Raw genomic sequence first — 26,078 nt, 5'->3', positions numbered from 1 at the left:
TTTGTGGCAGTGTCACCATAGTTTACATTGACGTATTAAAGTACTGTTGTTCTCGATGCGTTTGTGTTCTTAAACCACAGATGCATTTCATACAATCGATATGTTGTCCATTGTGCATCCACATTTCTCAACTATCATGTTGGGGAATTCTGCCACTTCAATCTCGGTGTAGTCGCCCCTTTTCACCAGGTACATCATTGGCAGAGGCGCGCTCTCCACCACTGCGCAGGTCCGCTGCCCATAGCTGTAGTTACGCTTTGGTTGCTTGCAGCCCCCCGCGCACCGGAATGCCTGATAACCCGCTGGCTCGATGATCCAATACTGGGTCCAGGTGAGCTCCCGGAAATTAATGAAGTACTCTTCTCTGCAGCACACGTCGTTGGCTTTATTCGCTTCACAATCACCTCGGGACCTGTGTGGTAATAAAAATGTGTTACAATTAGTGCCATTTTGGAAATACGATTTACACCAAGTACATTTCATAATGCAATGTAGCCTGCTTTTCATCGACTGCATAAAAGTGCGTACCCGTATTCTTCGAGGTTTAGCGTGTACAGTACGAGTTCTGGTTTCCCCAGGGTCTTGTCCGCGGGGTCTTGAGTCGCAAAGTGCACGCACTTGGCCATCTCGGCCGCGTAACTTCCCGGTCTCTCGCCTTCGATCCACACCTCCAGATACAATGGAGTCTTGCGCTGGGTCTTGGACCAGTAGTGAATCGCCTGGGACACGTCAAAGCTCTTCCAGCCGGTCTCCATGATAGGCACTAACCTGTCAACAAAGAAACATTCATATTAGCTTATTTTAACATTTGGAAGTCAAGAAACGTTTCGTTATTGAGTGAGGACAATGCCTCTAAAATATTTATGAACAGGTTGCATTTTGACATTTGTATTTACCTTGAGTCCACAAGAGATGTCCGGTTGGAGCCATTTTCTAAGACCTCCACCCAATAAATGCTCACTCGGGCATTGTTGGCAGGTCGGTGTTTCCTCTTTTCGGGCACGGGGAGTTTTCTTGGTGCTTTCTTGAAGAGTTTTAGTTCTGCCATGGTGACCTCACTGTTGTCTGGGATCCTTGCCTCCATGTCAAAGACCAGTCGCTGCCTTGTCGTGTCAGAATACATGACCTCTCCTGATATGTCTGGAATTCAAAAAAGTACTCTGTCAGGTATAATGCAGCATACTAACTAATCCAACAAAACAGGGCACTTGCGTTAGCCTTTTTAAAACATTGAACTTGTTGCATTCATTTTTGACACGCAAGTGGTATAATAAATAATGTAATATATGATGTTATAGTACCACGTTTTATATCTATTGGGCTACTACTGTTAACATACATTTAAAATATTTAACTTCACTTACATGATAATGCAAATAGAAAATGTCTGGTATATGAAAGGACCTTACCTGCATTTCCTGGGATACCCCTCAGAATGCCAGCCAAACTGGGCAGAGACCTGCGTCGCCTATTGTGCAGCCTCAACATAGAGAGGTATTTATTCTTGATGTGCGCCGGGATGACAAGGTTCTCCAAGTCCCTCTTGTTAATTTTGGGTAGCTCGTTTAGGTCCAATTTCTGGAGCAGGGCATCTTTCATATCCTCGTGACTGAAGCCTCTTGCCGTGGAAAACAGGACAGCGCACAGTGCCCAAATAGTGAAAATACCCATACTTGAAAACCAAAGAAATCTTCCACTGCCAGCTGCTGAGGAGAAGTCCGTTGCTCTCAGCGTAATGGTTTGATATTGATCCCAGATCCCAGGTTGTCTTTATATAGGCCATACAGTCGACTCCTGAGACACCCAAAGAAAGCCGTTCTCACTTTCAGAAAGGGGTGGCGTCGCACTTCAGACGAAAGGGGTGGACTTCAAAGTCACATTCCAATTGGGGACTAATGTCAAGAGTGTCACCGTTGGAAGCTCGGCCTCTTTCTGAAGACAAGAACGTCAACCATTCATGGAAAGCATACTTGTGGTTTAGCAAAACGCATAAAATGCACTTTATTTTGAAAACATTCGGACATAAATACGACAAAGTCAACAAACCGTAATAAGGTTTTAAACGCAATTAATCGTCCTATAATCGTCATCAAAGGATGGCCTACTTCAATCCATTTGCATATCTAAAGCGAGCTCTTCGGACGGTGAAAAAGAACCCTTTGCAGGTCTACCTAATTGTACTGCTATAAGATTCACAATCGTTGCTGCTGTTTATAGATAAATTATTCGTCATTTCATGTCTCGGGTAACATTAGCCAAATTCTTTACGTCTAGACTTATTTGACAAATGACAGAATAGCCAACTGTTTTAAGTCAAATTTATTTAAAATATATCGTAAGCTGTCAAAGGAAGGGTATATTTAACAGTGGGTATGCTAATGTATCGTCTATCATAGTCTACCTTGTCTGTTGTTAGCTACTTAGCGTGACATTTGTCAGTTTAGATGCATGGGAGCACGAGTTTGTTATTAGGAAAAGAATGTTCCGTTTGCAAAATTTTAAGCACATTGTACTTCTAGAACTATATTATTACACAAACACAACCGACTGGAGCGCGCCCTGGGGATGTGGATTGGAAGGGGTATTTTTCACAAGGGGGTGATTATCTGTTTTTTTTTCTTGCCGAATTAGTCTTGCCTTTTTTGTCACTCAAACACTAGAGAAGCCAGTGGCTTCGGGTTGGCTAATCTATGTCTTTGTGTATTGGGAAGGCAAGTTTCCCTGAGATGTCAGACAGCATGGACAGGAAGAGCCGATGACAGGCCGACACGAATCAGACGTCTAGCCAAATATAGGCCTACTGTCTAACGCATGCTAATCGTATTATTTCTTGTATTTGCTGAGCTGTGTTCCAATAATGATTCCGTTTTAAAATGTTGTAAACATTACTAAATCGCTTGAGGAAAACAGTCATTAACAATTTTTAATTGGAATAAGCTAGTTTTATGCAAAATACTTGCGTAATTCTAATTATGTCATACTTAATAAACACAAGTAAGCCAATTTCCTGACTTAATCTCGATGATTTGTGAATATAAACAGCGAGAGTCGACATTTAAAGGCTTTTTAACACCTGTCAAATAACATATAATTTGGACATTAATAAAGATCTCGACATAGCTGTATATCCCACAGCAAGCGGTAGAGAGAAATGCTTGCATGGAATCCTAATGGATTATACTTGGACATCATGCCAGACGTGAATTCAGATCAGATAAACAATGGTTTCCAGTCTGGAGCCCTATACAGACGGCGGCTTTGACATTCTCACATATCAGCTTATTCAATTTGTTGAACAACTATGCTTAAAGCATTTTGAAATTGCATTTGCAGCTTTCTAACGGCGAAAGTGAATTCAGCGTAAATCCTATTGTGTTTTTCACCAATAGCATTTTAATTTGTCTGGATAGATTTAATGGATCTGTCGATCAGCAGTTTGCATGCCGTATTGATTTTTTTGTCGACAGAAAACCAGCTCCAATGATACCTCTTAATACACGGAATATTTTGTAGAAAACACCGTTTTAATGTCGTGGCATGTATGAATCCGTATTGTCATCAGATATGTATCCTTTATCCGGTAGCAGTTTAAAACGCGTCAAAATTTATACCACTTGAAGTATTTATACATTTTGTGATTTTCTGGAGAAACATTGGTAAATGTGCTTTATTTTGACAACACAAGAGAGATTAATAATATACTATTATTATGTTAAATGACCTAAAAATATAATAATAATAATAATAATAATAATAATAATAATAATAATAATAATAAAATATAATAAAAATGTATCCTGCAACCTATGTTTGATGCTTAATTTTGGGGTTTAAATGCAAAATGGGCAAACATCAATCTGTTGGAGCCCTCAAAGTGGGCAGAAACCTGTTGGTGTTTAAAAATGTACTCCATTTCCCAGTGTGCATCAATGTGAACCTATCATTGAGCATGTTTACTTGTATATTGACCCTTTCAATTATATTCTTACATTAATTTATACTAATCCTACTATAATTGGATATCTGAATATTCGATTCAAGAATTTTATTCAATGTCACATAAGGTATGCCTGCATTAATGTAATATAAAGTATGAAAAATTATTTTTCAAACTTTTCATTTCCCCAGTTCTGTAGTAATGATATCATCAAGTGTTTGCTTTGTGACTGGTACAGTTTTTCTGCACTGATTTTTAAATTTCAATTTTTAACTGGTATTGTAGAAAGTAATACTTTCTCACTGTATATCTTGTGCTTCTACATTTACGTAATTCAAGTATTCTGAATTTTCTTAAACTAAAAGCAACTTTAGTTGCAGCTTCTTTAATCTTTGTAACTTCAGAAAAATGTGTTGTGATCCTTTATTCACTTTCTTTAAAAAGCTAATTTAGAAAGTTTCCACTGAATTAATATTGATACCAAGGTAAACATATATATATAAGAGCAGACTGATTGCTGCAGTTGACACCAAAGTGTATTCAATATAATTAATCAAGTGGTTGTTACATAAAAAAACAGTTTCTATTTCTTTGTTAGAATCCTAACCATTTAATATTCAAAGACTGAGTGCCTTTCTTGATCCAATTCTTTCATCATATTATCAAATGCTTTCAGTGCTATTGTCAAACTGTAGTAGTTATAATGATCCTGTCTTACATGGTCTACTAAAGGACCCGTGGCTCTTTGATTAGTCAAAAGCTGTTTATGTCAACAATATGCAATTTTCACTGGACTGAAAGGGTTGAGCCTATGTGTGAGATTCACCAGTCTCTCCATCTTCCCCATCCCCAATTAAGGGCTGAGCTCCCTGGGTGAAAACAAACAGGCCCGTTCCCTCAGGTGCCAATCCCTCCCTGTCCTTTCTTAATCAAAGGGCAGGAGTGAGATCCCTCAATCAACAAAAAAAGGTGTTAATGACTACTACAAGATTTGCATTACAAAATCTGCCCCTACTGACAGTCCCTGAGGAACACAGCATGGCTCACGTGAAGGGCCTCAGACGTATTAATGGTAGGTAATGCGTTACCTATGTAGAATTACCAATGCGAGAGAAAACATATTTGTATCTAGACTCAGTAGTGAAATTTAGTGTGTTCATAGGTTAACTACCTGTTCTGCCAAGCAAACAAACAACTAGGAAATATTTGCTTAATAAAAAAAATAAAAAAACCCACTTAAATTGGGATTAGCCAACTGGCAATAAATGTGGCAAAGAGGGACACAGATGTCTTAGATGAAGAAGTTGGAAGTATGAATGCTTGCATACATTTGTTGTGTTGTTAGGAGAAGCACACACACACGTGCGTTTGTAAATTTAGGAATTATATTACCCCGTTAAAAAAAAAAAAAAAAAAAAATATGTCCACCCCCAGTCCCCTCCCAATTTGTAATGTCCAATTACAAACAACCCAACCCGTATACATCCTGCTCATATACACCCTCTGTTGCTGGATCAGGAGAGTGACGACAGCTCGTGGTCTTCCTCTGAAACACATTATTTACTCCCGACACAGAAAGGCGTATCTGGATGTATTGCCTGCCTAGTCTCCAACCAGAAACGGTTGTGACTTCTAACTTCCTGATGAGAGGTGACATACTTCCTGCCGTGATCGTCCCTGCCTTCAAATCAGACACCCAGCAAACATGAAAGCAGTGATTATCACCTTGTTAGAATGAGTGTTAGAAGTCGCGTGGTCTCAGCCAGAGTCTGACTGAAGGTTTAGTCATGTAGGCTGTGAAGCCTGAACAAAGGAAATGAAGCTACTTTAATGTACGCCATCTTTAATCCCCTGGGTCTTGTGATCTGAAATCACTGGATTTACCTTGGTGTGACACTGGAAGGTGCAAGCTTCAGCTGTGTGATAACATGGCAACTGATATGGTAAGGATATGGTTTCTATGATACCCCCTCCTTGTCTTCCATGAATCAGTTTTAAAATGTACTTGCATTGCTTAAAAAACATTACATGCTTATACCTTCTCAATTGTATTTAGATTTATTAAGTTGCATGAGGTATGAATAATCACACATTCTCTGAAATACATTATTGACAAGCTCACTCATATATGGTTGATGAATCTGTGATTGTTTTAAATAATTTGAAAATAGCTATAACATGATGCTGTATTCCAACTGTATTTATAAATGGTGCACAAACCAAGAAAAACCATGCGCAACAGTTCCAACAGTTGCCGGACATTGCCATCATCTCATTTATTGTCAAACCTTTAAGTGTAACATTCAGTAAACAACACAGGAAGCAAAACTCCAGTCATTCTTCATGTAATTGATTTTACTTGGAGGTTAGTGAGGATGGCAGTTAGCAATTGTTTTGTGTTCCAAAGCTCCTTCCAATGCATTTCTCGAGATCACAGTTGGTACATTCCATCATCCACTTACACAGTGACCATTACCACCCACTTTCATTACCCTGCTAACTCAGACAGTAAAAGAGGAGTTCCTTCAATGTTGACCATTTTCATTTAATTTGTAATTGATTTGACCGGAACCTCACAGTCCAATTATATGTGGACTCCCAGGTGTAGCAGTACAGTACCTTCCCATTTAAACTAGCTGGCAGTCAATGCAATGCAAGAGGCCAAACTGTTGTGAGGAACATTATTCAAGCCTACTGTATGTGCTTCAGAAGACGCATAGAACACACAACCCAACAGGACACTGCAGGGATGAGACAAAGTTGGAATTAGTCATTCCAGTTTATGAACAATGAAATATGAACTATGAAATGCATATTTGGTCAGTTTTTTTGCAAGTGTGGATAAAACAGGTGGTTTAGAGTTGACTGCAACTGCCAAATGAACTGGTTGATGAACCTCACCCTGACACTTGTACCAGGTGGTGTGGGACACACAGACTCCATGTTGAGGTGAGCAATGTTAGGAGCTTGCGGCAACATGTTGCAGCAATTGTCAAAGAAAAAAGTAAATGCATGTTTTCAACCAAAAATCGATTAGAATATTAGGCAAAAAATATTGTTTCCTTGTTTATGCCCTTTAAATGGCACCACTTATAAGCAGCAACATAACGTAAAGAATTGGGAGAAACAAGCAAGCATTGCTCACACACATCAGGAGGTGATATGTAGTGCAGTCTCTCTCTGACACACGACCACATGCTCCCTCCTTCTGACAAAGAATATTCACAGAATAGAGTTACCAAAAATATATATATTTACAAGATATACCCTCTGTTCTCAGTCTACATGATGAGCCTTCTCCAAATCTAAAGTTGCACTCCGTATAGAGACACAGAAAAAAGGTGCTTCCTCTCTTCGGGGAGGGGGGGTAGATATAATATCATTTTGAATTCTGGCAGTTCTGGCTGAGTAGCACCATGGCCATAATCCACTGGCCGTATATGCCACACGGCATAAATGGGCGACGAGCTACAATTGATTTTTGAGTAAAAGAAGAATTGCTCAGATTTGAATCAATATAGCCCCTACTGGGTTCAATAATTATTCTGCATGTTTTGAGGGATGCCACATTCAGTTGTGAGACGTGTGGATATTACTTGTCAAAGCACTACAAATCCATGTTCTTAATGACTGACTTTATCTCCGTCCTTCATGTTGTAACCTCATAGAGAACTCAAATTAATTGCCAACTTGTCCATATATCGAATCGTAACAGTAAGCCACGTTATAAACACCACACTTTATACACATGCTGTACAAAAGTTATAAGCAGCATAAATATATTTTTATGCACAAACCATTCACTTTTCTTGGTCGGACTGACATTGTAAACATAGCCAGAGTTGTGACTGGCAGGACATAAAGAGGTGGGATTTCCTGTTTGCAATGTCCCGTTTCCTGTTTGTCAAATATCTGATAATAAAAAAGTAAATACTATTTTATATATTTTCTTATTAGGAGTGCAAATAAAATGTAGATCAATTCAATATAAATATTATAGCCTACAACTGCATGTAGTGTTGATGACATAAAAAGTACAAAGCACAGAACATACACGTTAAGTTTTGTATGCAGTAAATGGGTCTGCATGAATAACAAAAATAAAATGCGAAGCAGTATTACGCTATTTACAGAGACCAGCCATTTCATCACTCTCTCAACTTGATGTTGCACATTGCAAGTCTTCAAAAAAGAAAACCTAACCACATGTAACAGGCAGAACTGGGCTCAGGCCTTATGGATACATAAGCAGCTCACTTTGGTTTAACTCCTCTCTTTAAGCAACGGTAGCGATGACAATAATAGCTACTGTAGTACTATTACTTTTTCTAAAAAGGCACTGAACTTTGGAAGTATGGACAGGACATATAAACAGAGGACAAAATAAGACTATCCCCCTGTGATTTAGGATTTACACATGGCAGGTTTAAATACAAGCATCTTAAAGAAAAAAAACAAAAAAAAAAAACACAAGCAGAACATATGTTGCCTATTCAGGTCAGAATTTGTGGTAGCACCAAGGAATGAGATATCAAAGAATATTTTGCCCAGCTGTAGCAAAGTGGTAAACAGGACAGGCCCATACCAGGGATGACACTGGCTTAAATGTGTCTGTATAATGGGGTGGAAATAATTTGAGAAAAGCTTCCGATTAATCATATATTGAGTCCTGGACATACTGGGGCGACAGCAGTGTGCTTAGCCCCTACACCACAGAACTGCATTAACAGGTGTAATAAAATAAAAATATATAATGGGATCATGTGCTAATGCTAACACTGCCAACAGGTCTTCCAAAAAAAAAAGAAGCAGCTTCAGGATAATTATTAAATAAAGTTTTCATCCCTACCCCCTCTATCACTTACACACCTCCCTTCGGTGCCACAAGTTTAAACTCTGTTAAGGTTTCATTCCTGTTTTAGCATGTGACTGTTGCACGCTCAAGCAGCATATGGTCACAGTCAGCAGCCAGAGAGATTTTTAGACAGGCGTGAATCAAAAATAACCAGAACAAAACTAGATGTTGAACACAGGTAAATAGATAGGAGCAAGGGAAAAGACAGTCCTCTGTTATCCTCCCCTGACTAGCACCTATCAGCAGTGTAAACGGCACTCCGCAGTGTTTGAGTTTGAATCAGACCTGGGTCAAACACTCAAACATTTTGGATTTGAATACTTTTCTTGTGTCTGGTGTATTGAAACCTATTGCATACTCTCAAAAAGTGCAAACCCTGCCTTCTGGTCCTCTTGGTTGGCTCACTTGCGTCAGGCAGTATCAATCAAGCACTGAAAAGCATTTGAATCCGAAACAATGACCTATTGGACCCAGGTCTGGTTTGAAGAGACGAGTGCTGTAGTAGTGTATTAGGTTGTGAAGGTAGTGTTTCATGGTGTTTTTAGTGTTTTCATTTGGCAGGAAATTCCCCCTTTGCCCCCCACCCCCTACTCCTTCACTCAACGGCGCCTCCTGTGGTCAACCGAGTGCCTGCAACCCGCTAGCCTGTTCTGCAGTCACAGCGGGATGGCAGAATCAAAAGCAGCAGCTTTTGCATGTGCATTTTCGATAGCACTTGCGCTACTAGGCACCCTCCCAAATCAATGGCTACCGTCGCAGCGAAGGGTACAGACTACGGTTACAAAGTGTTTGGGCCTGCTCAATTATACAGGGAATGGAAAGTTGTACAAAGATTTTTTTGTAAAAAGGTAGTGTGTGCGAGGTTACAGGCTGTACTCCTGTCCCGGGGGGTCTGTGACCCTCCTGTGGCGGGGGGACGTGGACACCTTGGTGGGGGAGGGGGAGGCCGTGCCGGAGGAGTCGCTCCCGGCCGTGTCCACGCTGGAGGGCAGGGAGGCCAGCTGGGGAATCGGAGGGCCCCTCTTCCGGGCCAGGAAGCCCCCGTCGAAGGCCCCCTTCTTCCTGGCCTCCTGCCGGGACTCCGCCCCCGTCTCCTCCTCCAGGGGAGGGGCTTTCCGCCGGGTGTCGCCGGGACTGTCGGGGGGAGGCGGTAGGTTCTCCCGCCCCACCCACAGCTCCCTCTTCTCCCCGTTGTTGTTGTCGCCGCCCTCCCCCAGCGAGTGCCTGGTCTCCCCCGCGGAGGTTGCCCCCGGCGACGTGGCGGTCTGGCCGTTGAGCTCCAGCAGGCCCTTGCCCAGAGTGTTCTGGAACTCGCGGTAGCTGTGGAAGCTCTCGGTGCGGCGGGCTCGAGCCAGCAGGGGGCTCTCTCTGTAGGGCCGCAGGGCCCCGTAGGTGGCCGTCTCCGGGATGGGGTCGTGAGCCTGCAGCTGCAGGCTGGGGAACAAAAACACAGAAGGGAAGTGTAGGATTATGGGTAATCCCTATTTAAACGGTAAAATTTGTTTTGATATATTATTTAGCCATTACAGTGCAGACCTGGGTCAAATACGCAATTGTTCTGGATTCAAATACTCGTACTGGGCTTGTCTAGTGGAAATATTGGCACACCCTGCCTTTTTGGTCCTCTTGGCTGGCTTAATTGTACCAGGCAAGCACAGAAAATTATTTGAATGGAAAATAATTATGTATTTGACCAAGGTCTGTTACACTGTTGGAAGGAACTAATGACCTCAGGAGGCCTGGCTGACTCAAACCCACCCTGCCCCTGAGGAGACAAAACTCCCAGTCTTAGTCGGCTGGTCACACAGCAGTGCCGCTAACCTGAGGGGTGTTTGCTATAGCAGTGGTTCACAAAGGTGACATTTTAGGAGGCGTTTGAGGTGGGTCATTCCACAAACCTGGCTCAAATACGTAATTGTTTTGGATTCAACTTTACTGAGCTTGTCTGGTGTATTGGAACCTATGAAATACTCCCAAAAAGTGCAACCCTTCTGGTCAGCTCAATTGCACCAGGCAAGATCAGTTGAGCACAGAAAAGTATTTGATTCCAAAACCATTATGTATATGACACAGGTCTAGTCATGACATACCCAATAAAATAAATATATCCCGATGTGAATACTTTCCATTGACATTCACCCCATTCAAAACGCCATTTATGTGCCCAGTGCTAGTTATAGTGCACACGTAGATATACAGTTATCATTTCATATTACATATGCAGTTAAATGCAAAAGTATTTGGACAGTCACATGTTTTGTTGTTTTCTACAGTACACTAGCACATTAGATTTGAAATAAAACAGTGAATATGAGTAAACTGTCAGCTTTAATTTGAGGGTATTTACAGCCACGTTGGTGAAGAATAGAAATTAGAACCCATTTTATACAGTTCCCTTCCAGTTCGGGGAAGAATATGTATAAAACTATGGCTGTGCAGTGGTTTCTTGGCCAGCTGAACCATTAGTTAATGCACAAAAGAGCCCACAAGAGGTGTGTAGTTGATTCTGTGTGTGGAATGCGGGTTTGAGACGGGTTCAGCGATTCGTGACCCAGGCTGACCTGGAGCAGGACTCCCGCAGACGGCTGTGCTGCAGGACCGACGGGGCGGGGCTGATGTTGGGCGTAGCACAGCGGGACGTGCTGAGGTCACATTGGTCCAGCAGCTTCAGTAGCTCCTCCTCTGTGGGACCGCCCACTTCTGCTCCGCACGGACAGAAGGAGGGTTCATTCACGGTCTCAACCCTGTCATCTCAATCTTCAGCATTTACATTTCTTTCCAGGGATTTTAAGGTACCAGTTTAACAATTAAATTAATTGCTACAACACCACATAAAACATTCCTCCCATGTAAATAACAACAAACTGTGTATATGTGTATCATACTCCCCCTATTTCGACGCAGACTCAAAACCCACCTTTTCAAACTCTACCTTAGTCCTCCCTCCTGATTTCCCCTGCCCCTCCTTTCTTTTTTTTTTTTCAGATTTTTTCCCTTTTTCTCCCAATTTGGTAGCCAATTGTACCTCGTCTGATTCAATTGGAGGTAGTCGTATTAGATGTACCACCTGTACCCCGTCCCTCGGCGGCCCGAATGAGAGCGACACACCTTCTTCAAGCCGTCTCGTCTCGTGCCCGTTGCCGTGATTCCGAGGCGCCCGAGGTGCTTATTGTGCGGCGATCTAATAACCCTGCCAAGTCCCTCCCTCTGGAGCAGCGAGCCAATTAATTGCCCCACATGAGCCGGCCAAACTTGGCTTTTGGCAGGACCGAGAATCGAACCCCGGTCCCCGGTGTGCAACTGCAGCAAACTGCAACTGCAAGTCTGCTGCGTCTTAGCCTGTTGCGCCACCACGGCTCCTTGCCCCTCCTTTCTGATATCCCTATCCTTGTCTAACCCCCGCCCCCCCCCAAAAAAAAAAAAAAAAAAAAAAAAAAAAAAAAAAAAAAAAAAAAAAAAACATTATAATAATACTAATAATAAAAAATAAATGATGTTGACAACTATGTTTAAAACAGCACTTCATGTGTATTTTGCTAGTTTCTGGATGTGATGCTTTGACTTATGGTAGAACCTATGCACTTGCGCTTCATTTAATGCATTAAAACCATGCAGCAGAAATGACAGATCCAGAGTTCCACACCAACTTACAGACAGACCAAAGAACATTAAGTAAAAATAACAATATTAGATGTAATTTCTGCTGATATATATTTTTTAATCTGAATTGGGGTATTCAGATAAATCAGAAAATGGTAAATGGTTGGAATTTATATAGCGCCTTTATCCAAAGCGCTGTACATGCTTGATGCTTCTCATTCACCCATTCATACACACACTTACACACAGACACCAACCAGCTTGTCAGGAGCATTTAGGGGTTAGGTGTCTTGCTCAGAGACACTTTGAGACACCCAGTGTGGGATCGAACCGGCAACCCTCCAACTGCCAGACGACTGCTCTTACCACCTCACCGTGGTATGTTGCCTCATCAGATAAGGACTGTTTTCTCAGGGTTATTAGCAAAACATGGACAGCACAGAGGGCGTACCGGCTTCGCGCTTGGCCTTGTCATCAGTCTTGTTGGCCAGGTCCATGGCGGTGGTGAGGTCCCACATCTGGATGCTGCCGTTGCCGTGTCCGGTGAAGAGGTATCGGCGCGGCCGGGAACCCATGCGGCTGGAGCCCTCACACTCCCGCACCGTGAAGCAGGTGATGGTGGTGCCGTCCACCGCCTGCACCTCACAGATCCTGCAGCCGCAGCCCGCCAATCACATCACAGCAGCACACCACATCGGCCAATCAACACACGGACTGTATCTGGGCAAACTAGTTTCTAGAGTTGTTTCTATTTTTTTTTTTTTTTTAGCTTGATTGGGCACATTCTGTCTATTATGGCACATGAAGGTGATGGTACTAACCTCCGGCAACACATTTTTAAAAAAGCAATGTTTTTTATTTTCCCCCACTGAAAAAAATGAGAAAATAGGGGTTTTGAAAAATCAATTCTAAGGAAAGATTATTGCCAAATCAATAACACAATTTTTAAAACCTTCCCAAATAAAATAACAATAAAAAACATAAAACAACCATTGCCATCACAATTATCCTTATCTTTAGATTAATTTATCCAAAATATCTAAAAGGGTATATTTCGATATCCAGAATATTTTAAACAATAACACACTGGAAAATTATTCCTACTGGGCCACTCAAACATTTTAGGACATTTGGCCTTGTAACTTTAGGGAATAACACGGTTCTGCATATTATTATTACTAAGTTTCATTAAGTTTAATTTAAATCTATGCTGGGGACCAGAAAATGAAGGTCTTCATCAATAAGGTCACAAGAAATGGGGTGGCTAGCCTTTGTGAAGTTTCATAATGATCTGCACAACTGTGTGTGTACTAGACTAGCTTCTTTTGAAAAAAACAAAAGAACAATACAAATATTGATGTTTCACCAGTAATGGCAGAATTCTGTAAAAACACACATTTTAACCTGGAGATCACCACGTATATACATCTTGGTTCTTCCTCTAACGAGAGAAAGACCATTATCCATATACATATTTAAGACCTTTGAAAACATTTGCCCTTGTTACCTTTTGCCAGTTGAAGAGAGGCGCACAAATAGCTTGTTGGTTATTGGGATGACTTTCTGAATGAACACCTGCTGGTCATCCCTCTCTCCAAAAGGGCCTGGAAAACAATGAAAAACCACTTACACCTAAATCAAACAGAATGGAATGAACGTTAACAGTTTTCTCAAGAGTAAGGCCAGAGCAGTGTGATATTGGGTTGCGCCTGCAGTTTAGCAGTCCAGCAGACCAGGGTCGAATACATAATGGTTTTGGATTCAAACACCGTTCTGTTCTCGATTGATCCTGCCTGGTGCAGCCAACCAAGAGGACCAGAAGACAGGGTTTGCACTTTTTGAAAGGGCTGGATTAGTATTTGAAACCAAAACAATTAGGTACTTGACCCAGGTCTGTTAGCAGTGCTATCCAAGACTAGACTATCTTGCAAGACTAGAACACATAAAACATGAAGAGAATTATCTATGTGTGCAACCTTGGGTCCACTTTGTACCAATACATGACCTGATGACCTCCTCTCCTCCTCTCACCCTCCCTCCCATGTTCTCTTCACCTCCCTCCATCCCTCCCATGTTCTCTTCACCTCCCTCCCTCCTCGCTCCTCCCCTACTCACCGATGTCGTTCCCGGAGCAGTAGCTGCCGTGGCTCTCTGCCTCCTCCAGGGAGAGGATCTTGAAGGAGGCCAGCGGGGTGGATCCGGGCTGGGTGGAGATCATGCCCCTGAAGCGGGTCACCGTCCACGTGCGCACGTGGTTGTTATCGGCGCACACTGAAATCAGCACGGCCAGAGAGTATAGCGTCAGTGCTGAGAGCAGAGCGATTGCTCACTAGTTCCATCAAATGCCCCAGCAGTCTTAATAACAACAATAATAATAATAATAAATAATATCCCTGCTCTGTCAATCAGTCATATTGACCCTAGTCGAAAAAGGAGACTGTAAGCTTTCTAACAATAGCAAAGTTCCACTCCAGATATCAAGGAAGTCGATGGCACCAACATTTCTGAACATTCTTACATAAACATCGCATCACAACTTACGATTGATTATGATAGGGTGGGTCACATTTGTTATTTGGCTAACTTTTCTGTGTCTGATGAAGAAATTGACCAGACACTTGTACATTTTGTACACCATGTGACAATGAAAATAGGAGAGCCACACAAGCCAGCTTTGTAAAATACTTTTAAATCTTTCATTTAAGACAAAACAGATTACAGAATGCAATTAAATGAAACAAACCATAGTAATTACAGTATTGTCTTTTTGTCTTTAACATAAACAGGTACCAAATTTACAACGTCTAATAAAATATAAAATGCATGCCACTGAGGAGTGTTTGGGGGCTTATAGACATCAGTTAGCACATTATTAATGCATGGTTCCTTTTTTTCATAAAAACATGGTTCCTTTTTTGTTCTTGGTAAAATGGTAAATGGTTGGCATTTCTATAGCGCCTTTATCCATATTCTTCTTCAACATTATCATCTGTGTTCCTCTTTTCCAGAGGTTTTTGTTTACCCCAGTGATTTGGAGCCACATCTTTTTCAACTGCTGACTACAGATAATATTAGCAATGATTTTCACAGAACTGTAGCCACAGGCAACAAAAGCAGACTTCCAATTGGCACAAAGATTTGTGGTAGACAAAGTCTCATATTCTCATATTCTTGTAATTGCGGTAACAACTTCCATGTACGTTTCGTAATTTTTTTGGCAGCTAGACGAGAACGTCCCGTTTACCCACACTGGGATAATCTACCCACATTTAGCAGATGGTCGGGTGCTAGTTTCAGACCTAGGTGTAATGTACCTCAAGCCTTATATTATGTAAAGATTTTATGACTGCTTTTATGTTTGGGGGTCAAATTGATTCCAACATTTTGAATTGACACAAAATTATTTCTGTTTTATCATTTTAGAGCCTGAGGTACAGGAAGTGAAAGTTTGAAATCTGTATGGAAAAGTTCCACCAGAATAATCCACAAAGAAATCAGAGATAAAAATACAAATTTTATACAGCTACAGAGGGTAAAGCTAACCCCACACACACCACCTTTGTATGCAAAGATTGTATTGTATTGTCTTTTGAAAACATAGCATTACGTTTATTTCATGTTTACCGTTAATCCCACCAAATCAGAAAATTAGGCAAATCATACAGTATCAACCTAAAAAAAACCTAAACCTAAACCTAAAACAAAGTTAACTCGTTTTTAAGAGACACTGAATAGGGTCAAACATACACAAAACATAATACAAAGGGTCACAAAATGCACTGGAATGATAGTATATGACATAATATAAATAATAAATAATAATATAATAATAATAACAATAATATAATGTAAGCGGAACGTACACGCACCTGAGACCAGGTGTTTCTCGGACAGCATGATCTTGGTGACGGGGCTCCTGTGCACCGTGAAGGTCTGGAACAGCTGAGGGCCCGACCCCACGGTTTCGGGGTGCTGCACGATGACCCTCACCGCCCCCGAGCTGGTCCCGTAGGCGATCTCGATCCAGTTCCCGCTCACACCTGGGGGTCGGAGGGTCATGTCAGTGATGGTGGGGCGGCAAAGGAGCATGGTGGGTAAAATGAAATAGGGAGGCGGGTGGGCTCACTGGTTTTAGGGGTGAGGTAGACGCTCAGGGCGGTTATGGCATCGTTGGAGGGATCGTGATACAGCTCCGTCACCAGGAGGTCGTTGTCCTTCATTCTCAGAGGGAATTTCTGCATGTCTGAGTGCAAGAGACATAAAAAATTATCCGTCACTTTCTTTATACAAAAATATGTTTCAGATTTTCCCCCATTTTTCTCCCAATTTGGTGGCCAATTGTACCCTGTTTACTTCAATTGCCCATGTCTATTGAGGAAACACTGCTACAACCCTGCCCCCTGGCTGCCGAAAAGAGATCGACGCGCCTTCTTCAAGCCTTATCGTTTCGATCCCCGGACCATAATTCCGGGGCTAAATAACAGATCTGCATTTCAACTGGATTAGCTAAACCTTAGTCCAAAGCTTTGGATATCTGCCCTGGTGGAAATGCAGATCTGTTGTCTAAACCTGCTGCTGCCTAAAAATTGCACACTGCAATTGACCCAGCAAGTTTAGATACCCAGATAGCATGCAAGCCAGTAGTCTAAACAGCCATCAATCAATCAATGTTCCTTTGGACCAGTGATTCAGGAGCTCAGTGACCATGTGTCCCCTGCAAGAGGGCTGTACACTTCTGAGAGGTTAAAGGTCACGGTCTAAACTGTGGGCCATGACTCACCAATGTAATAAATGGAGCCGTTACTGCATCCCAGCAGCAGAAAGGATCCAGCAGTGTCACAGCTGGTGATGGGCACTACGTCCTGCACCTAAAAAAAGAGGTTAATCACATTACTCCATCTCTTTCACACGCTTCGTCATGCACACACACATTTCAGAACCTGCAGCATCAAGACCAACTGGAAAAGATAAAAACATCAGACCATAAGAAGGTTTCATGAAGATAAGAGGTTGTTCAGTGTTGCCGTTTTTCCTACCGTCTACTTAGCCCTACCCATAGTTAGCTGCGCAATTCGCACATAACTGGAAATGTTTGTACATTTTCACACTGTCTGGCTTTGACCACTGATGTGCCCCTTCTGCTCACTTCAACATCTTATTTTGTTGTTTTTTTCTTTTACTAAATCCGTCAGCACCAAAGGGAGAGCAGATTTTACTTTATTGCTTTATGTATTGTCATATGACAAACTAATGGGATGAACAGCCTGTTTTGTAATGAAATGTTTATTTCCTCCCTTATTCCATATTTCATAACCTGCAGTATCAATGCCAGTTTGTAAGAGGCCAAATAAAAGGGAAGTGGAATGGATTTGCTCGTTGACAAAATGGCCGATTTAATGACAGGAGAAGGGAGAGGAATAGTTGATGTAAAGTTGATGTGAGGCATCTCACCTGCCAGTGCTGGGTGACAGCGTTCCACACCCCCACCTTCCCTGTGTGACTGGTGGCCACCAGCTGACTGCCAATGAAGAACAGAGAGTCCACTGGCACCCCTAGACTGAACACACCTAAACACACAGAGAGAGGGGGGTAAGCACACCTGAACACAGAGAAGGGGGGTACACCCAACTCACACACATGCACATGCTCTCTCTCACAGACACACAATAGTGCACGGAATCATATACACACTCGCATGCACAAACACACACAGGCTCATCCATGCAAAGGTGTGGCTCACTCAACCCATCTCATTCCCACTCAAAGGTGTGGTTCACTCTACCCATCTCATTCCCACTCAAAGGTGTGCTCAGTCTACCCATCTCATTCCCACTCAAAGGTGTGGTTCACTCTACCCAGCTTATTCCCACTCAAAGGTGTGGCTCAGTCTACTTATCTTATTCCCACTCAAAGGTGTGGTTCACTCTACCCATCTCATTCCCACTCAAAGGTGTGGTTCACTCTACCCATCTCATTCCCACTCAAAGGTGTGGCTCATTCTACCTATTTCATTCCCGCTGCCTCCGTCCTGAATGCTCCAGAGGATGATGCTGCTCTCCGATGCCGCGGCAACCATCTTATCCTTGTCTCCATGGGGACCGCCCACCACCTTCGCATTGAGCGCCACGCGCTCGATCGCCCAGTCCAGGTAAGGGCTGGAGAACACCTGCTGCCATCCGGATGATTCTTTTATCCTATAGTGCATTCAAACACACAGACACACAAACACAAGCAGCTGCACTTAATGTTCTGCTCTAAGTACACTGCATGTTTCGTGAGCTGAGAATTATAACGCTCTAACTTTTTGACAAAAATGAGTTAGTGTCCTAAATATGTTGTTTATGGGGCACTAAATACACAAAAATACTGTTTAAGAGAAAATGCATAACTTAAAAGGTCATATCTGCTTGCAGCCCATTCACTTTGGAATCTTTCAAGCTTTCAAGCTCTTTCAAGCTTTCAAGCTTGCCATGTTGTATTTAAACACTTTTTTTTATTTAATAGGCAAGTCATTAAGAACAAATAGATGAATGCATGGACCCCCAGGAAACAAGAGCTGCTCATTGAAATTAATTTGCACTTGGAGTATAAGCGCTACCTGTAACAGATGACAAAATGTGCATATGCTGCAACAATCCAGTTGTGGTGACCGGCAACAATAAGCACTTTCCTGGGGTCTACAGGTGACCCTGCAGAAGACATAACCAAAATAAAAAATTACAGGGAACAGTTCACATGAGCACCACATGCATAGTCTGGAGAAGGACCACAAGATGGTATATATGCAATAACTAAGCTGAGTTCATTGGTCTCACATTCTTAAGATTGGCTGGCTCAACATGAATATTCACAGGGGGGCATAGAGTCAGGTCCATAAATATTTGGACACTGATAATGTTATTGTTATTTTAGCTGTCTACCACAGGATATTGGAGCATGAATGTCCAAATATTTATGGACCCGACTGTATATGAACATCCACAGAACATCAAGTCCTTAAAGACCAGCTGAAACAGAAGTTAGAGCAGCACTTTGTTAAACTCACACATTTTTAAAGGAGTAACATTGCGGTTGAATGTGACACTTGCCAGTTGTCTTTAGGCAATATGTTAACAAATGTTATAAACGAATACTTATTTTATTATTCAGTCATTTGTGACCAACCACCATGTTTCTCCTTTAACACACAGCCTTAAAACGCAGGTTTGCGGTCCTCAGAGTCTCACCCAGTCTCTGGAGGTCCTCGCCTCCAGGGGGGCCGTGGACGGAGGGGTGCGGGCAGGGTCTGGGGAGGCCGCCCTCGGCCCCGCCCGGTACCGCTCGCTCCTCCAGGCCTGGGGCAGCCGCGGTGGGGGAGGTGCTTTCTTTACGGGGTGGAATGGCTGTGAGGATAGAGGACAGAAATGACACAATTAAATTGTATAAAAACAAACACACTCAACTCATTTAATGCATCAAATGTAACTGGGAGCTGGCCAAACAAAAACTATAAATCGAGTAGGTAAAGGACTGCACTAGAGGAGTAACATTTTGCCCAAAGCGTGAGTGTGAATATAAATAAAAAAATTTAAAAAACGAGTGTCCTTTCCCTCACTCAACTATTTATTTAAACCAGGGGTGCACAACAAGGGCTGATCCATTTCCTGATTTTGTTTCACGACATATGCTCTTGAATATTTAATTCGCTTAATCATATATTGATCTGACATTTTGTATTAGCACTAGCTACAGCCACACAGTGCATGTGTATCCTAAACATGTTACAGTACCCAAGTAGTGGACTGGGGTGAACCAGCATTGTTTATTTACCTGTCATAAAACTAAACTTAAACTAACTGGTTGGTGTTTGGCACATCTACACAGTACTATAGACAAGCTTAGTACAAGCTGGAAGGCATTGTTTCAGCAGAAGAGTTGCTAGAAATGACAGCTTGTTACTGTAAAACAGGTCAAAAACACCAGTCAAAGACATAGGAGCAATTCTGTTAACCTGACTACGGCTGTGCTTTAATGGAGTCTGGGGAAATACCTGGAGGGGGCAGGTAACCATGGAAAAGCACGCTACCGCACGACGACCGCTCCAGCTCCTCACACAGTAGCAACCGCCGCACTGGCCATGGCAACCATGGAGGGAGAGAAGTTCCACAGCAAGAAACAGAAAAGAGGGGAAAAAAGAAAAATGAGAAATGGCACATTGAACTGACCCACAGAACAAATCACAACAATACATTAAATCTAGGCGAGTACTGTTATCAAAATTCAAGTTATATGTTAGCACTACTTTATGGCACTGCAACCGAGCCATCTGACCCAGAACAAACAACAGTTTAGCTGAAGTGTGCGCACTGTGCACCCGTCCGCTGCTCTCTCCAAAAAGCCAGTAATTGTTTTTTTCGCACTACAGGCCACACTCTAAGAGAGCTGGTAACTGGAGCCTTGTGTGTTGTTGAGATGAACAGTGGAAATATGAACCATACAGCACAATTCCCTGTAATATAGCTTAAATACACAGCCCAAGCTCGAATCTGTGATGTTCAAACTACAGGGGCCATCCTGCACACTTGACCTACTGGACTGTCCACTCACTCTTCAATGGCTTTGCTTCAATTTTTTGTCTGACTATCCATTTTAGTTAGTCAAGCTTATTCAAGTGAAAGATATTTTATGTGCGCATTGAAAGCATACCTAATGGTGTTATCCCGTAGAACTCTGCTTCATGTCGCAGAATGTTGATGTTCACTCCCCTGTGGAGGAAAACATATGCCTGTGACATTTTGCTTCTTTTCAAAGAAAGTTCCCCAAAAGAGTCTCCAGCCTCAGCTGTAACATGACAGAGAGCGTTTTCAAAATCACCTACCGTAGGTCAAGTTCCTTCGTACGGAGGAAATTCAAAATCGGTGCGAATGCTGTGGGGTCCCTGTCAATAAATATCTGTGAAACAAAGAATCAACACAGCTGAGTAAAACTTTGTTCTCACACACACACACACACACACACATATTTCCATTTATTTCAGAAAAACAAATGCCAGTGCACACTAAAGCACACAATTTCACAAATAATTTTTAGTCTCACCCATAAACAGTGAATATATATGGTATGTGTGGCAGTCTTTGTAAAGTCAGAGGCTGTGAACATTGTAAAATTTAAAATTCACAAATTACAAATGTATAGAGTGTCACTTCTACAAACATGTTGGCCCAAAGAGCAAAATACAGGAAAGAGAATGGAAAAAAACAATATCAGAGCCAGAAAGCTCGAGGGACAGCTCTCTACAGCGTAGAGCAACCGGTGGGAAAACAGACGGTACTCACGGCTCCAGTTTCATCCCGTAGTGTGGATATCCTGCCACTCAGCAAGCTGGGGAACAACACATTGGTGCCATGAGAGTCACTGAGGCCTTCACTCACTGCACTGCTACTGGTGCTGTTCTAGCTACTGTTCTTTACCACGCATTACCCACAATGCATCAGGCCTATCACAACCCTGGGAAATGTTCTTCTGAATACAAATTCATTTCACAGCCACCCACACACTCACCCACACACTCTCCAATTGAGCTAGACATGTGCTGAATACACTTGTCAATAAAGCTTTTTCAGCTATTCAGAATGTTTTAAAGTCTATTTAGTCCATTTTCTGAATAGTTGTAGAACAATACAAATCCAAATAAAACCAATGGTAGAAAGTAGAAAAAAATCTCAATGTTTTAGACAAGCAAGAACCCCGTAATTTGATTTCCTTTCTGCAGTTAAAACACATGGATAGAAATGGTAGAAAAGGGGTGCAAAACCAATAAAGCTGCAAGTCAATTTGTTTTAAAATATGGTAACATCTTACTGAGTGTATATTACCAGGGGAAGTTAACAGCAGTGTTTGGGTATTACTTTTTCTAATTCATCTAAGTTATGTGCACCTATAATTTACATACTTTTGGCAGAAATGAAACAGGTAAGACGAGATCCTACCTTGAGAAGAAAGAGTCAGGAATCCACATGAGAGTTTGCCTGGAGGTGCTGAACCTAAAATGGATGGACATAATGCATCATTCCCATGCAAAGGCACTTTACATCTACACCTAGTGCGTGAAAAAACATTTGCTTTCATGAAAAATCTTTAAAATCTATGAATGCAATGTCAAAGTATTCGCTTTGTGCCAAGATAGCACATTTTGGCCTCTGGGTTTCTTCCTGTTAGGATAGAACATTACATTACATTGCATTACTGGCATCCAGAGCGACGTACAGTTGATTAGACTAAGCAGGAGACAATCCTCCCCTGGAGCAATGCAGGGTTAAGGGCCTTGCCTTAGAGGCCCAACGGCTGTGCAGATCTTATTGTGACTACACTGGGGTTAGAACCACCGACCACCAACCCAGTCATTTAAGTTAACCACTACGCTACAGGCCGCCCTGTAGATATAACAGTATTACTCCACACTGGCCCAACACCACCTCATCAAAGCTGATGTCCTGTGTATTAACTGCTCTACTGCGGACATATTACAGCAAGTACTAACCAAAGAGACAGGGCACTATGGCTGAGAGGGCTGGTGGTAGGGGTTGACACAGGCAGTGGCCAAATAACACATTTCATTTGAAAATCAGTCCATTCATACTGGTCTTGTGGATGCAGAACGAATCACTCAACTTATCTGCATTTCATTTCTTGGTGCACGACATAGAGATCACAGCTGTTTAACGGTGTAACATAGCATGTGACCTGTCCAAAGGCCTTGGCTAGTAATTAAGGTACCTATTAAAAAGTCAATGGACACATGTAATACAATACAGTCAACTATAAATTATGTAACACATTTTCTGTATCTAGTTCCACCATAATTGAACTTTTGAAAGCTCCGTAGAATTAGAAAAACATGATAGGATTTCATACATAAAGGTTGTTTTCATACTGAAACAAGCTTAATAACCTTAAACTGAGCAATTCTGCAAATATTTATTTATAATGGGGACGTGTGGATGTGTTGCTTTAACTAGTGTTTACAATAGGCCCATAACATGATAGCAAATTACCATTTTACTTTACAGCTATCATTCTTATCCAAATTAGCCTACATACAGTTCAGTGTATTCCTAATCTAAATGAATAGTAACATGGGGGACTGCAACATTGTAGCAGCCTATATAGATAGAGCACATAGGTTACATTTGTACCTAAGAAACTTACTATACGTTTAGTGATTTTCTACACTTTAGTTTGTTAGTGGCATTGCACGAATATGTAGGCTACTGTCCGCAGTTGTAAGGCATAGGCCAGAACGTGAATCACTATACGATTATTTTATGTGTGGATATACATTTGATCTTTAATTGCAGTGAACTAAATCGTTTTTTAGTAATTAAATAGTAAACACGGAAAACTATCGTTTCCAAATGCAAAGATTTTTCAAGTGTTTGCAGCTATGTCGCTAGCATAATAATGTTGGAGATCACACATAAGATACATTATATTACGCAAATCAGCACATTAAATGAATATAAGCTACGTTGACGAGAGCAACGTGTGAATTTCACATCTAACCACTCGACTGTAGACCATCTGTGCTGTCAGCTAATAACGCATGTAGATACCACGTCTTAAATGCAAACTACAATAGTATGAATACCAAATCGGACTACGACAGCTAGCTGTATTACGCAACAGCAACGCAAATTAAATACAAATAGAATGTCTTGAAAACAACTCGTTTTCGGTTCCTTATTAAACCAATAATCGCCCCCCAAAAGTAATGTCAGTGTACAATGGGTTATCCAAGACTTCAATCAACTTCTAACCCAAATATAAACAGTCTGCATGCGTTTTCAAAGGCTATCCTCTAAACCGAAGTAAGTGACGCCTTCAGTTATGCTACGGTATCTATCAACATTCGGGCCTGTGACTCGATTATCTCCAGGCAGTCAATGCTGCTGTCCGCTACGTTATTCCGTCCACATGACGCTTGAAGACTACTATTTTTATTGAGCTGGAAAGCCCTTCCATCACTTACCTTGTACCACCGACATTAAGTTGAATAATTTCGCCCGTTCCTGTTGTTACATTGTTGCAATTCCCGGCCATGTTCTCCCTCTCCCCGCAGGCACCCACGCCAGCGCACAGCAAGCCCAAGCTGTCAAATGTTTTTCAAATCTCCAGTTTTTAAAAAGAAAAACTCCAGTTATTCCTCTTCCGAAACTCGCTACTACACCTCCCGCCTAACTTCCCCCTCCCAGAAATGCACCCAACTAACGAGACTTCCTATTTTACAATCGTATGGATCGGGAGAGGGAGCCAAATATGACCTGCTCATCATGTTCACAGGCACAATCGTTTCTGGTATTTTGTCTCTGGTATTTTGAACTGTGTGCCGAGTAATATAGGCTCATGTCTCGGAACGGGTGTTTTGTCAAATGGGTGCAACACAGCACCCCTTGTCCTCACATTTCACAGTGTTCAGCTGTGCACAGGCTGCGATCCAGGCGACTACACCAACTGCCGCTCCCACCACGTCATCCCCCGATTGTAAAGCCCGCAACTTCGCCCAAGTGAGATTAATGTAGCCACTGTCCTGTGTATGTACTGCCCCGTGACGCACAAACCAGTGGCTTATCCGGAAGTGACGAACCCAGGCGGGAGGGGCACTGTCCGGCAGTGTAGCGACTGTCCTGACAACGAGGGGAGAGGCTAACAGGACAACTGGCAGGACAGCATGAACAGATGATGTAAAAAAATCTATGTTAACGACAAATGAAGAATTACACCAGTTTTCACATATATGTAATTGATAGGCCTACCTGGCATGTAATGACTTGGGCCACCAGTTTGTCCCCACCAAGTGACATGCAGGGATTCAAACTTGTATTTCAATGGTTATCCTACTCCATTGATCTAATATGAGGAGTGACAGGAAGAAAAGTGAACATAGATGGGAGTTATAAAAATGCTACAAAAAGGATTCCTGAGCCTGTGGTTCTCACACCTGGTCATGGAGAGTCGCAAGGTCTGCTGGCTTTCATTGTTACTCAGAACTTGAGTAGTACAGCAATTGATTACACAGTTAACTCAGGTCACTTGGTCTTTTGGGTCTCAAGAAACCAACAGGCTCTCCAGAAAAAAAATGCAGTGTGGCTACAGATTTTTGTTTTAAAAGAATTAAAGTATTGATTGACGACCATAATTAGTTAATTAGTTAACTTTTTTGTGCAAGTTAAATACTAACGGCTTTAATTAAAATGTGGGCATTTCCCACTGCTTCTAACAAAACCTATCATGCTCCTGTACAACATTTAAAAGTACTGCATCATGTCCATTTCAGTAATCTAATTGAATTAACATGTGAGAGTTGCTTGTAAACATCACTGTCAATCATCATCTGTGCTTGATTAATGGCAATATATCAATTTAGATTATTTAGGTGGTGCAAATGGGATAATTGTTTGAATAGGGCTGCGACAAAGAGGCTATTGTGACCTCTAGCTGGTGGAGGACTGAAGTACAATGTAAGAAAACCAGGGCAGATTAACTTGTGACCGTAGCACTAATGAACCACCCAGTTAATTTCAAGATAATGATTGCCCTGTTGAATATGTTATGGTCTCACTATGCTAGAATTTTTGATGGATAATTATTTAACGTTCTCTCAGCATGAAGCCTTAAGCTACCACAGTGCTGAAGGCTAGGTTATGCCTT

General features: G+C 41.9%; 2 protein-coding genes across 5 annotated transcripts; both read right to left on the bottom strand.

The window, feature by feature from the left end:
- Positions 1–87: 87 nt before the first annotated feature.
- On the bottom strand, positions 88–1,671 carry LOC133122951 (left-right determination factor 2-like). Its single transcript, XM_061233281.1, has 4 exons — positions 1,410–1,671; positions 897–1,140; positions 529–768; positions 88–412 (listed from the first exon to the last, which is right to left on the bottom strand). The coding sequence occupies exons 1-4, from the start codon at positions 1,669–1,671 to the stop codon at positions 88–90; spliced, it is 1,071 nt and encodes a 356-aa protein (XP_061089265.1).
- Positions 1,672–6,179: 4,508 nt separating this feature from the next.
- On the bottom strand, positions 6,180–24,960 carry kctd3 (potassium channel tetramerization domain containing 3). 4 transcript variants are annotated; one of them, XM_061246876.1, is made up of 19 exons: positions 24,831–24,925; positions 24,400–24,539; positions 22,361–22,414; positions 21,707–21,752; positions 21,250–21,323; positions 21,078–21,136; positions 20,422–20,502; positions 19,619–19,774; positions 18,991–19,081; positions 18,396–18,586; positions 17,844–17,959; positions 17,173–17,260; positions 16,519–16,635; positions 16,262–16,432; positions 14,508–14,663; positions 13,900–13,996; positions 12,844–13,043; positions 11,354–11,492; positions 6,180–10,226 (listed from the first exon to the last, which is right to left on the bottom strand). In XM_061246876.1, the coding sequence occupies exons 2-19, from the start codon at positions 24,468–24,470 to the stop codon at positions 9,656–9,658; spliced, it is 2,478 nt and encodes an 825-aa protein (XP_061102860.1). In that variant the 5' UTR covers positions 24,471–24,539; positions 24,831–24,925; the 3' UTR covers positions 6,180–9,655. The 4 variants fall into 4 exon arrangements, with proteins under 4 accessions (XP_061102860.1, XP_061102867.1, XP_061102870.1 ...); XM_061246883.1 differs by having other exon boundaries at positions 24,400–24,519; XM_061246886.1 differs by lacking the exon at positions 24,400–24,539 and having other exon boundaries at positions 24,831–24,960.
- Between the last annotated feature and the right edge of the window lie 1,118 nt (positions 24,961–26,078).

This window comes from Conger conger, chromosome 1 (genome assembly GCF_963514075.1).
Source record: "Conger conger chromosome 1, fConCon1.1, whole genome shotgun sequence".
Classification (NCBI taxonomy): Eukaryota; Metazoa; Chordata; class Actinopteri; order Anguilliformes; family Congridae; genus Conger; species Conger conger.
The sequence above is the reverse complement of the archived record's forward strand: the minus strand, read 5'-3'. Positions and strand labels throughout refer to the sequence as shown.